General features: G+C 36.1%; 1 protein-coding gene across 4 annotated transcripts in view; it reads right to left on the reverse strand.

The window, feature by feature from the left end:
• Positions 1–243: 243 nt before the first annotated feature.
• The window catches only part of UNC5C (unc-5 netrin receptor C), a 536701-nt gene continuing 522128 nt past the window's right edge, over positions 244–14816 (reverse strand). For all 4 annotated transcript variants that reach the window (XM_073601191.1, XM_073601177.1, XM_073601183.1 and 1 more), the window contains 2 exons: positions 13240–13421; positions 244–10824 (listed from right to left, as the gene is read on the reverse strand). In XM_073601191.1, coding sequence (XP_073457292.1) covers positions 10665–10824; positions 13240–13421 — 342 coding nt within the window. In that variant the 3' untranslated portion in view covers positions 244–10664. The remainder of the gene's footprint in view (positions 10825–13239; positions 13422–14816) is intronic.

Raw genomic sequence — 14816 nt, forward strand, 5'->3', positions numbered from 1 at the left:
GACATTTCCTTCTAACGTGGACTATAATGAATGTAATCATAAGCAAATAAGCATGCAGGTCCAGCATAGAACACATAATATGACATGATTTAAGTCCTAACTCCAATAGTGAAAGTGAACACATTTTCAATAGCGTTGTCAAAACTGAAGCAATAATATCAACCACAATTGAATGTTCTAAGAAAATAATTTTCTCACAAAAGAGAAACATTGCAAATGTAACAACCAGCCCAGACACCGCAATTGCTTATAAATATAATTTATTACCTGTTTAAAAAATTTTTTATTACACTTTGTACATGTCAGATTGACAATAAATGCAGGCATTTACAAACAGTGAAAAGAAACAGGCTCGGGAACATTTGGAAAGAAAAATAATAATAATAATAATAATAAGAGGCACACCTAGAACAGTAAACTACATCTCACTGTACAGTAATACAAAGAATGCAATGGATAGCACTTCTTAGTACATTTTTTAGAAAAAGGAATTGCATAGTAAATACAGCTGGAGGGAAAGTAAAGACAAGTAAAGACAAAAACTAAATTGGTTTCTATATCTCTATAGCCAAAAAAGTAAGTAACACTTTTGCAGTAATACTGCCATAGTAAAAATACTTGAGAAAAGTAATCCTCAGTTTAAGGAATCCACTGGGTCTTCGCTGCTGGCAACCAGCATTTGGTACCCAGTTCTCCAGTAATCTGTGATGCAAATTTATTGACAATCTGGGCTAAACACAGGCAGAGCGAATCACTTGTGTGAAAGTAAGGCTTACGTGTACGGTGTATTTTTAAATGTGCACTCAAGTACAATGTTACCATATTAAACAACCTTCCACTCTATCAAATAAGAGATATTTGCCACCAACTGGATACATCAAGAGTTGCAAAGATATGCTCTAAAGAACACAATGTAACAAAAAAAAACCCTTTATGTACCTTTATTTGAAAAAAAAAATGTTATATATGTTGATTTTGAAAACTGCTTATGTATGTGCAAAGGTCTATTGGGTTTTTATTATATTTGGCACATTACATGTCTGAAGTATAATGGCTTAAGTGATATGCATGATATAGTCACAGAGTAGGCAGTAGTCAGGTCTGTAACTGTGCAAATCAAACAAATGTGAGATTAACAGGCAGACCTCATTGTACCTTTCTTGTTTTTTTTCTGGGTGACTCTTTACAAAAAAAACAAACAAAAAAAAAAACCTTTCTAATAAAAAAGTGAACCAGTAGCATCTTGAGTAGTAGGTTTCCGTAATGAGACCCTTGACTGTGGTGACTACTTGAGTCTAATGATCTAGAGAAAATTGTAATGCAATATCTAACCTCACTACCTGAAAGTAACATGGTTGGTCAAGAAAATGTGCCATTTTTATGCTCAAAACTGTCTCGAAGGGCTTTACCAGCTAACAATAAATCATAATTTACTGAACTTTTATTTTGGCTGGTACATTACCTTGCAAATTGTTTCACTTTATTTTGCCCTTCCCTCATACTGTGCCCACCATTAATTAAATACTGTATACACATTAAATTTTTCAATCCTTCAAATATATTATAGGAACTCAATGTCAGAATGTGTTTTAGTTTTATGTTCTCAGTATGAGCTATTTAAAGGTATGTCAGATCACAGTGCAGGTATTACCTGGGTGTTGTTTGCACAAGGATGAAATCATTATGCTATATTTTATTAATATGTGTAGTATGAACCAGACTACACTAATAAAATAGTTAAAAACATTTTCTTTACATGTTTTTAGCCTCATTTCTAAACTACTTCAGCCCCAGAAGGATTTACCCTCTTCCTGACCAGAGCAATTTTTGTGATTCGGCACTGCATTGCTTTAGCTAACAATTGCACGGTCGTGCGACGTTGTACCCAAACAAAATTGACGTCCTTTTTTTCCCACAAATAGAGGTTTCTTTTGGTGGTATTTGATCACCTCTGCGGTTTTTATTTTTTGCGCTATAAACAAAAAGAGCGACAATTTAGAAAAAGAAGCAATATTTTTTACTTTATGCTATAATAATTATCCCCCAAAACTATATAAAAAAAACAAATTTCTTCCACAGTTTTGACCGATATGTATTCTTCTACATATCTGTGGTAAAAAAAAAAATCGCAATAAGTGTATATTGATTGTTTTTTACGCAAAGGTTATAGCGTCTACAAAATAGGGGATAGATTCATGGCATTTCTATTTTTTTTTTTTTTTTACTAGTAATGGCGGCGATCTTTGATTTTTATCATGACTGCAACATTGTGGCGGACAGATCAGACACTTTTGACACTATTTTGGGACCATTCACATTTATACAGCGATCAGAGCTAAAAATAGCCACTGATTACTGTATAAATGTCACTGGAAGGGAAGGGGTTAAACACTAGGGGGCGATCAAGGGTTTAAATGTGTTCCCTTAATGTGTTCTAACTGTAGGGGGGATGAGCTCACTAGAACATGACAGAGATCACTGCTCCTGATCACTGGGAGCAGTAGATCCCTGTCATGTTGCTAGGCAGAACAGGGAAATGCCTTGTTTATCTCCCTGTTCTGCCTCTCCTCTTTGCAATCGCGGGCCGCTGGCAAACATCGAGTCCACGGAACTCACGGGCATGCTCCCACAGCGGGCGTGCACGCGCTCGTTAGACAGGAAATAAGAAAGGACGTACGGGTAGGCCCTTTTGTGCACCTGTGCGGTCAGCAAGTTGTTAATGTGTGCTTGACACCAATCAGGTACAATGTTTATACCAATGCTTTCCAGGGCAGGTTTGGACATGATCTAAGTTCAATATAGATATCTGGTCTGATATAGGGCAACATAGATAATGGGCTGATTTACTAAATTAGTTTAGAATCTTCACACAATCTTGACACCACACACCCTAAGTTGTGTGAATATTTACTTCAATTATCCATTTATGTACAGATGAAACAGGTAAAGAGGATTTCTTTTTCTTGAATAATTGATGAATAAATAGCATATGGACTCTCAGCTCCTTTAGTAAATCAGCCTTGCTAACATTAGGGCAATAATAAATGAGGATGTATGAGACCTCTGTAAAGAAAAATACTTAATAACCTGAGAACTGGGTGCCAATTTAAAATGCACGGGAATGGCAGCTGACTCAGTGGCTCTGACAGATCCCGCCAGCCTCTGGTGCTGAAAGCACGAGGTGTCAGTAACAGCCGGTGTCCAGCACTAAGCCCAGTAGATGAAACAATCAACTCCTGGGGTTCAGATCTTGCTACACAGGTCTCCACTGACAAGATCCAGACCTTCTCCAATGAAAAAAAAATGTAAAAAAAAATGAAAAACAAATAAATAAATGTACCATTTGTATTTATGTGTCTGGCTATACAAATAAAAATCCTCCTAAAAATAAATAAAAATATTCCCTCCAAAATTGGCAGGTCACAACAATGATGTTGGATGATCAGGATAACATTTGCATTAAGGCTAGGTTCACACTGTTGTAATCGGAATTTGATACGATTTTTTGTGCGATTATGTAGTGCAACTTGGAGGCAACTTGGATGCAACTTTAATAAGGTTTGCATATTCTATGGGGCCAATAATCACACTGGAATCACATCATAGTAGCACAGGAACATTTTCCAAAATCGCACTGTGTTGAGTAACATTGATGTGAACGGACACCATTGAAAACAAAGGGATTTACATTATTATATGGTTTTGTGCATCAGAAATCACACTAGTGTGAACTGTGCCTTACTGCACTAGTAACAAAATACTCACGTGAACACAATATCATTCAAATTTTAAGTGATGGAAACCTGTAAAAAAATAACATTGTTATGCTAATTTGTGTCTGACTTAACAGTATCTTAAGGTTACGCTAACAGTTTACCCAAGCTGCTTTGTTCCCACAACATAGCGTCAACGTTGAAATAAAGTTGAAATAATGCATACATTCACTTTGAGCTTTACCATTCCTCTATGTTAAAGTTGCACTAATGTGATTGCCTTTTCATCAGCAGACTTTGTTGCTCATACTTTGCTATAAATAAATGGGGGTCCGCAGATTGCATAAATGCTAAAAAATTACCGGAAATTCAATTTTTCTAACTTATCACTAGTTGTTCCCAATAAAAAACAAGGAAATAAAAATATGTGTATCCAATTTGCTACCAATTGAAACCCCTCTATGTCCAAAAAGAAAACATTGCATACATTTTAAAGGTAGATTACAAATGGTAAAAGGTGTGTGAACATCTGGGACATCGTCAAAACTTAAAAAAAGAAAAATGGTTCTCAGACTCAATGGAAATATATATAATTTGATCAATGGTAACGCACAGCCTTTTCATTTAATCCTATATACAACACGAGTTTACAGCCTGCAAGGTAATGTTATACTTTTAACTATCATAAAGGATATACAGCATCCCTGAAGTGACATGGAAGTTGATGTACTTAAGGAATAAAGAATAGTAACTTGCCCATACACGGGTTGCAAGAAAGAAATCTGCACAATTCCTCCATCAACACAAACAGTGCTGACAGGTGAATTAGCAATTGTCTTCTCTAAGTGGGTTGGGGGTGAGGGTGGGTGAAACCATCCATGCTGGGAGAAGACAGTGATTATTGCTAGTGGCTATAGCAGCCATTAGCGATAATAGCAAGGTAATCCGGCAGGCTGGTTGTACCCAAGTTGATTGATTGGTCAACTTGGTACATTCAGTCTGCCCATTAATGACACAGTTCGAATCTTGGCCAGTTTCTACTGAATCGGTTGAGATTCGAACCGTGTATGGCCAGCCTTAGTTTTAGAAATTAAGGTGAAGCTGAAATCCTGTATAAAAATAATAATTACTTCAAATATCTAATCCAATTGTATACAGGGCAAGATCCTGTTTTTTATTTTATATAGCACTGAACATGACCCAGTATTTAAAGCAAATAAAGCTTCACTTTATTCACTACTTTAAATGAATGTTCATATTTTGAAATGAGTATTCTCGACCTCTTTACTAAATCAATCTCCTTGTATAATAATGGGAACAAAAGAGTGATAATTGTGCATTATCATGTGTTTTGATCTATATAATATTTAAATAATTAAGTAGTAAGGTCATTTTAAATGGATATTCAGATAGGGTAAATCAAGCTTTGTTGCTCAAACGGCACACATTGTAATGATTTAGACAATAGTTTGCCTTGAAAACCTTTTACCAAATAGTAGCAAAACATAGATATCTGTTATAGAAGTACATACAATAATAAAACAGTAGATGTGATTTACTCCAGTGACCATGATTGAAGCATAGTTAGTACATACACAAGACTTTCTTATGACCGGTTGCTGCAGGGCTTGACTTGAACTCTGCAATTGAAAAGTACAATTTTCCATAGCTTGCATGCAGGGACCTAACATGATTACATAAAATGTCACATATTGCAAGGTTCATCATTTTATATTTTACTGTAGACTTGGAAAAGGTCACAAGATGATTTTGGATTGACTCTATATGCAGAAATCCCTAAATTGGATTATGCTATATTAAAACGGAAAATTAAAGTTGGTACTAATAGTATTTTTTTCACAATTAAAATACCTATGGAAGTGATTTAAATGAATAGGCACAGTTTGGAAAGGGAGGACACTACTTTCATTCCATGACTGTGTGCTGCTGAAAGCATTCACCTTTTTGTAATTTATGAACTTGGATAGAATCTGATGATATATTAGCAAGCCTGATTGCTGGAAAAACAATTATGGTTTTGAAGCTATGTTAAAGTGATGTTAAACTCAAAAGCAAACATTTATTGTCTTGCAGCTAATCATTTCTTTTATGTGATGACTGCATTTGTTGTATTTTTTAGGCTTCTTTTTTCTATTTACTTTTGGTGATCAATCCAGTAAGTCTGATGTTTTTCAACAGAACAAGCTCTCCAGCTTAATGTATCTGTTACAGCGAAGGGACAACCCATTTAACACTGGCAGGGGTGCTTACAATGATAAGCTTTTTATTATTTATGTAAAACCTTTATCCCAAAAGAAAAAAAAACAGTTTACTGTAACTGCTTATAAAGTGTTAGCCAGAGTTTCGGCTTTGATTTGTTAGTGTATTTAAATCTCCTAGAAGACTAGAACACCCCTCCCCCCAGACTGACAATGCTGCTGTCCAAAGGTGCCCCCAGTGCTCCTTCATCCATGGCAAAGGCACTCTTATACAGGAGATGTGTTACTGGCTGGATCACCAGGTAAAAAGCCTAAGAGAAGAAAACTGATGCAGCCACCTCATCTAATGATTGGTAAACTGCATTATATTACATTTTTGGTGTTGGGTTAAATACTGCTTTAAGAGTGACAACAGACAAATACCTGAACTTACCAAACAGCTATGTTTTTCAAAAAGTGAATAGAAAGGTCTTTGCTTAATTTACCTCTTTCTACTATAACAGGGAACCTTAGGCCTAGAGTTAGAAGAAGTATATAAGTTGTCAACGAGTTTGATATTTTCAGATATTCTTCATCCCATCCCCCCTACCACGGCAGTCCAGTTTATTTTTTTGCTTTACACTGGGCTTGTTTAACTGAAGCACTAGAGACTTTTTACTTAGACATGTGAAAGGTCATCTAACCAATTAAATAAGGTGTTGTTGTGTTCAATTTGAGAAGCCAATCATGTACAAGGGAAACAATTTTTTTAATGATTGTGTAAAGTGAACACAGCTTCACCTTATCCATTAAGTTAAGTGCAAAATCTCTATTCCTTTAGTAAATCCCCAATGCATAAAACCACTATCCTTGAACAAGTAAGCAGCTGATAGAGCTAAAAAGCCCTAAGCTTCATATTTATTTTGACGTCACTCATAGTAAAGCAATAGATTGATCTAGACTGCCCTGGAAATGTATTTTGAAGAAAAGCAAATACTTATTTGTCCTCATGACAAGTTCCCTCTATCTAATCTGCAATAGAAATGGTATAGATAAAATCTAGTTTTAAACATCAGCCTTGATATTCTTATATATGAACTCAGAGTTTCTTGAATAGCATATCATTATAATAAAACATTTATGGAAGGTATTATAAACCTTGACTGGAAATGTGCACATGAAAAGTTCTTGCAGTGGCTGTCAAAAAGTAATAACTAAAAGTATGTTGAAGGTTGAAATTAATACATAACAGTCAAATAAATCAATATCTAAAAGCACACAAGCTAATATAATACACACTTGAAATAATGGATAGGGATGATAAATATGCTAAAAGGAAAATAAGGGTACAATCAAGCATATAAAAATAAAAATAAGCAACCATACATGAATATTGGCCATATGGGCTCTTTGTAAAAATATTTGTTCTGTTGTTTGCCCTTCTTATACAAGCAACTGGTGATACAAAAGGCAAGCAATGTGTGATAGTGCTCCAAAAGCAATATATGTACTAGTGAAATAATGCATTTTCTGTTATTTACTAACAGCTTAGTAGAAAATCAAACTAATAAAATAATGTATTCCCTATAGGACACCACTAGAGGGTTGTAACCTCATATAGTAATATCTAAACTGCAGGCTACAGCAATATCATTGGTAACATACTAACAATAAGCATTCCAGAAATGGTTTGATCATTCGATTATAAAGTAATGAGCGGATTTGCTCCTGGCACAAGAGATAATCATTGATTTATTATATTTGCAAGAAGACACTACTAGTCACTTAAATTAGGGATATTTATTTTTCTTGACCAAGGAAATCTTGGAAACAGTTGAGCGGTAAAGGAAGAATTAGGGATATGTTATGATATCCTTAAAAAAAAAGAGCAAACATCAATACCAAGATAGAGCTTTGTTTAAAAAGGAGAATGTGAATTGATGTAAAGTTTACTTGTACCATTCCAGAAGGTTTTACTTTTGGTGGAGTATGTCAAGTATCAAACCCTTGCTAGGTTTTTACTGTTCTCTCTGACCGCGTTGGGGATTTCTTCCTTTACCCCAGCATGATAATATCAATTGCAACTTGGCAGTAGGTTGGGAGTAGATTGAAACTCCACTGTAGAAGCAGATAATAAACATAATCCTATGGAGAGTCTGTCAGAGGGCTAAAGATACAGAAATGTGATGAGCAGTAGCTGAAATGGGTGGATAGAGGGTTTAGGAAATACTTCCCTCTGGGGTTTACAACCAGCAGTAAAACTAGGACCACTACTGATCTATGTAACTGATCTCCACCCAGTAAAAGTTTTAAAGTAGAGTTTTACATTAAAGCTGTAATCCAGACAGATAACTTTAAATGATGATGTAGTCATTACAAATCATGTATCTTAAAAGTACTTGACAAGTCTTTATGTGATTTTGCTTTTAGAATAGAAGAGGGAGGGCAATTTGCATAAGCTAATAAGGCTTTCTTGCATTGCATAGTAAATGCAACACTGGGAGTTTGCCGACAGACAAAGAGATCAGATTGAGCAAAGAGATCAGTTCATCAGTGTGGTTAAATGATGCTCCCATGCTGACCAGTCAGCAAGTTGCGGGCAAATTAGTGATTAAGCTGTACTGCTTAATTGCCTAGAAGGAAAGTGATGTCACAGCTGTGCTCTCTGGATCATGTATATCAAATGTGCATATAACTTCCTGATGTTCAGCCTTACAGTGTCTTGCTAATCAAACAGTATAAATCCAAAAATAAAATCTCTCCAAAACTGACTCAGAAAAAGAGTGGCAACTATGGTATACAATGAATGTTGTCTCCAGCAGCTACAGGAAAGCTCTAGGTGACCATATTATGGCGATAGGATGCAAAATTTAATCACTCTACTTTAGTAGTGCACATTTTTTTTCAAAAATCGAAAACTGATAGTGTAATAGTAAACTAACCATGGCGTAGCAAAGATAAGAGGCATACAAACAAAAAACAATCACAAAATAAATAAAATAAAACAAAAGAGCAAAAAAAAAAAAAAAAAAGAAGAAGAAGAAAGTATAAAATAAATTAAACATGGTCAACCAAGTTCAAGTCATAGTAAAAGCTTGGTCTTGATAACTGTTATGGCAGCTATTTAATATTTGATTCATATATTTAAAAATAGTAAGTTCAGTCACAATAACACAAAAGGTGTGCCTGCGTTTTAAAGTATGTGTTCCTTCCCTAAAATCTGTCTATCTCGGGCCTGAAAAACACAGGGGTTGTTTAATCTCAGTTTATAAATGCTTCTTTAAACAGTATCAGCCTCAGCAAGCATTTACAAATTAAGAAGCTGTGAGTCTAGGAGTGTTGAATGCTGATCTTAAACAACACTTACTGTATTTATCAATTTAAAGGTATGTCACAGTCTTGCAGGGGTGGATAAATTAATGGTAATGGAGAAAATACTGCTCTAGCATACCTCCAGGCTCTCATACCTTTGGTCACATAACCTCTACTGAAGAGGAGGATCAACCCATGTGAGTGCTGATCCTCCGGTTATTCATCAATTACAATCAAGTGCCTGAGCTACAGATTATATATGAGTTGGAGCTAATAGCAGTATTTTTCCAGGAAGGTGTATCTCAGATTCTGTAATATACGTTATCTATCCATCTCAGAAAGGCTGTTATCAAAGTTGTAGTTCAACATTTCAGTAAAGGCCAACTTTGCTTGCTCTAGCTTTAGACAAGCTTTGAGCAGGCTCTTAGCTTAACTATTTTAAGCATGCTGCCTGCTGAAACAGAAGATCACTTTTTGCACCACACATGACCATCTTAGACACAAACACATTTTGTTAAAATTCCCTGTTTTTAAAATGACATTTTAATATCTAATGTTGAAAAATGCATGTAATAATGGAGCAAACGAGCATAGCAGGTAAATAAAACATAGTACCACATTGTGAATTTATATTTCATAAAATGTAAGATAAACATATCACATAATAGTCAGACAATGGTAGACGATGTTTCCCAAATGGCTCCTGAATGTCTACCAAGACAATGTAAAAAAGTAATCAAATGAAAAAGAAAAAGCAAAAAAAGCATATCTTTCAGTACCAAGTTGTATCTTTCTCCAAATTACTATCACCTTTTTAAGATCAGAATTGTTATTTGATGAACAAAAGATGGTGTTGACAATAATTCAGTTGGTATCTGCTTAGCTAACACGTAGTACCCCCTGCAATGGGACAGGGGGAGTCAGGGAACATGACACTTAATGGTGTAATCAGTGCAATCAATCTTAATTCCACTGAAAATAAAATACTGTAGCTTTCCTAAAAAAATACCCTGGACTGGCACAAAAATTTCACTTTGATGGCTTGCACAAAATATATAAATAGTCATGGGACAGCATCAATAACCCCCGTCCATTTGTGGATGTAAACAGTGTCCATTGGAGCTGGGATTGTATAGTAACATTTATCCATGTATCTGGATAGCAATACATTTTCGTTTCCTAGGAAACTGTAAAATCCTATACCAAGCCACACACTGAATGAGCATTAGGTTGGTTTATAATATTTGAAATACAGCTTTGCATGTTTTTTTTTCCTTTTGATTTCTGTGTTAATATACAAGAAGGTTTATATCAAAGTCTTTGTTTTAATATAAGTAGTAAAACTCATTGGTCAGTATTTCTTTTTCAGTATGTTCCTTTTTTCCCTTGGTAACTTTGTCTTTATTAGCTCCTCTGTCTTGATTTTTTTTTCTAAGTAGAATCAATATTCTGTTGTCAGAGATACCACAGTCTCATGTCTGCCCATCTCTTCTAAGACTGCAGCCAGCGTGCTCAGGTTCCCATCTGGGTAGTTTTGCGCTTCCCACAGATCTAAGATCACTCCGGTCGGACTAGGTTTGGTAGCAAAATAATTGAGATACCTGCAGCAATTAGAAAGACATCATTAGATAAGTGTAATTGCAGAATCATTCCTGAGGATGCATAGCTGAACTTGCAGTTACAACAACAGTCATCCTGTTTAAAGTATACCTCCGTTAGCAAATACTCAGTAGCAAATGTAGTTTAAGAAATCATTTTCATCAATATATTGGTTTCACTTTTTTTCCCTCTTTATCTTTGATAGATTTTCCAAACATGTCCACTTAACTTACTAAACTTACTTAACTAAAAAAGACATTTCATTGTTGATGGTCTCTGTTTGTCATAACCAGATACTTAATTTGATGGAGCATTATTTGAATTCCATTTCAAATGGCTCATTGTCTACTCTCATCAATGGGCACATCATAAAGCTCTCAATTCACTCATTTATCAGCTATTTAATCATCCCTAAGGATGCATAGGTAAACTTGCATTTACAATAACAGGCATCCAATTTCTTGTTCAAATTATTTATTAGGAAAGAAGAGTTTAGTTAACATATAGGTGAACACGCATCCTATTTAAAGTATTTCTCCGCTAACAAACACCCAGTAGCAAATGTGGTTTAAGCAATGATTTTCATCAATGTATTGATTTCACTTTTTTTGCCCTTTATCTTTGAAAGATTTTTCAAACACATCCATTCAGCTTGTAAAATATGGCATTTCACCATTTATGGATTCTGTTTATTATAACCAGGTACTTAATGCGATGGAGCATTATTTCAATTCCATTTCAAGTGGCTTGTTGTCTACTCTCATTAATGGGCACATCATAAAGCTCTCAATTCACTCAGCTATAATGACGGTACCTATTTTCATCAATGAGAGTCAACGACAGCTAATAATTATAATCAAATGGCTGAAATAATCATTATGGCAAATAGTACATGCATTATAGCTTAGTGTATTGAACCTGAAGAACCACACAGCAATCACCATTTAAATGCTAACTGTGTTTTAAAGTGGAGGTCCGCCGGTTTGATTGATGAGGGCCGGTTCCATTTTGCTCGTGGGCATGTGAAGCCCACAAGCATTAATTTCCTGGATGCGGTGAATGCTGAGCTTCCAGCATTCACCGCTCGTACCCGCGCATGCTCAGAAGTTAACGGCGCAAAGCTCCGTAAACTTTCAGGTTGCCATCACAATGGGCGTCGTCGTCGTAAGTTCCCGCCCCATTGTGATGGCAACAAAACCAATTTAGCTGCATGTCCTCATTTAAAATGGCGCTTTTTGATACACCATTATCACGTGACTGGCGTCACGCGTCACATGATGGCTTTACGATCTCTCATGATTTACCGCCGGTGTTCAGCACTGACTCCTGAGAAGCCTCACACTTAACTCCGGGAGTGACAAACAGGAAGTGCCACTGTAAAGACCAATATAAAGATAAATACAGCACAAAAAAAAGTTTTTTGTTCATTTGAACATCTGTTCATAGCGCTGATGGGGTTAAGATTAAGTTAATAATTTGTGTGGACCTCCGCTTTAAGGACCTGTGTGACAAGCTTTTGAACTGATCCAAAGGAGAGTGTATTGTTTGCAATCAGATCAGATCTGACCCAAATATAGACATCCACTGAAAGCTGGGACAACTGAAGCATCATCAATGTCTTTATGGACCTTGCTTTGTGCACTGGTGCGCAGTCAGGTTGGAACAGAAAGGGGTCATCCCTAAACTGTTCCCACAAAGTTGGGAGCATGAAATTGTCCAAAATGTCTTGATATGCTCATGCCTTAAGAGTTACCTTCACTGGAAGCCCAAACCTAGAAAAACAACCCCACACCATCACCCCCTCTCCACCAAATTATTTTGACCAGTGCAAAAAGCAAGGTCAATAAAGACATGGATGAGCGAGTTTGGGATGTAGGAACTTGACTGGCCTGCACCGAGTTCTGACCTCAACCCGATAGAACACCATTGGGATGAATTCGAGCGAAGACTGTAAGCCAGGCTTTCTCGTCCAACATCAGTACCTGACCTCACAAACACGCTTCTGGAAGAATGGTCAAACATTTCCATAGACACACTCCTAAACCTTGTGGGCAGCCTTCCCAAAAGAGTTGAAGCTGTTATAGCTGCAAAGGGTGGGCCAACACAATACTGAACCCTACAGACTAAGACTGGAATGCCATTAAGGTTCATGTGCGGTAAAAGGCAGGAGTCGCAATGCTTTTGACAATTTAGTGTATTTACAAATTACACACAGAAGCATTGTAAATCACTGATAATTTGATTTACATTAAGCTTCTCAAGGCATAGCAAAAAATGTTGTAATCTACTATACTTCCCCTTTAAAGTTATGATGGAATGTTTCTCCTAAATATATTACAGTGACTGCAGTAGAAAGACCTGGATAGAGCAATGTGTTACATTATGATTGATATGTTCAGTTGCATTGCTATGCCAACCTGTCTAAGTTGAGTTTGTGAGCCAGCAACCTCCAGTCATGGCCTCGAGTCTGGGGAGCATCTAGGCTGCTGCAGAGCTTCTGCCGAATAGTTAGAGGGATACTGAAAGCACTTGGTCCTACAATGGTGGTAATGGTACTCGCTGAATCCATGAGAGGATAATCAATAATACAGCTTGGTTCCTGCAAAAAGAACAAACAATACTTATATCCTGGAGATAATTTATATGTATTGATTGGTGCACACAGCTTGTTTTAACTTTATCAGACTTCTAGAAGTAAATTCCAAAACTCTGTTTGCTGGCATCATTTTAGCCTCATGAGCTGAAATAAAATATTCATAACTAGCTTACCATTAAATTGTACATCTGTTTGTGTCCCCTGGATGTTTAGTCTATGTTTGGAACACAGACCTGCATCAGTTAGATCAAGCCTAGCTTGCTGCAGGGGTTAATTGAACTTATGTATGTAAACTAGACTTGTGCTAATTCAAAGCAATTCATACAATTTATTCAGTATCCAAAACATTGACCTGCTTTTTATAACTAATTACAAGAACTTTACCATGGGCCAATAAATGTTAAAAAAAGGATAACAGCTTAATTTGCATAGTTCATGGACTCATTTGTGCCTGCAAGATTAGATTTGTAGTTTACAGAGAAAAACATTGTATAATTGCGATATGATACATAACAAGCATGAACATATAAAATACCATGTAAAATATGATTGATTTGGTGAGTTATGAAATTATCACTTGATAGCAAATGTTTACATGTATATGTAGTATGTATATAGGTAATTGTTGGTTGACAAACAGTAATGAGTGAATAGCAAACACCAAATCCCCTATCATTGATTAAGCACAGCAGAGTGAGGTATTTTTTCATGCAATGGGATAATTAAAATCCTTCTGGTATATAATAAAAATGCAAAGAAGCCTACTTGTCCTTTTTTCTCATTAGCCCAAAGAGCAGGTGTTCTCTCCCAGCATTCAGGAAGTGAGCAGGATCTTTTGAGGATCCTATTTAAAGGGCCAATGTAAATGCCTGCATTGGGCAGTGTTTTTTGTTGCATAGTACACTGTCCTACATTTTAGAATGACATATTTCTACTGTGATGCTTTCCACTAAGTTTGGAAAAAAGGCCAATGGGACTGCTGTCCGAAGGCTTCAACAAAGGTAGGAGGGCACTCTAGCTGCACCTAGATGTTTACAGGCATTTGATGGCCTCTTAACAGTTCTTATTTAGTTGCAGAAGGCACAGGGAATACAGAATGGGCTAGCCGACTGTTTGTGATGTCTAAAACTTAATATAATATTTTCTTATTATAATTTTAGCATTGCAGGGGGCAGAGAATCCAGACATTAAGTTCTCTAACTATAAATATGTAAAGGATCAAGGCCTTCTCACTAATGGCCTCCACACAAAGGGCACAAATGGCTCCTTTACCAAATCACAGTGTGGATCTGTGAATATTAGACACACTAGATATAAATGGCATTCTTTTTTTTTTTTTTTTTAAAGTCGCATGTGCTATGTAAGGGATATGATTCCCTCTTATATTGCGAAAAAGAG

This window comes from Aquarana catesbeiana, linkage group LG01, assembly GCF_042186555.1.
Source record: "Aquarana catesbeiana isolate 2022-GZ linkage group LG01, ASM4218655v1, whole genome shotgun sequence".
NCBI lineage: Eukaryota > Metazoa > Chordata > Amphibia > Anura > Ranidae > Aquarana > Aquarana catesbeiana.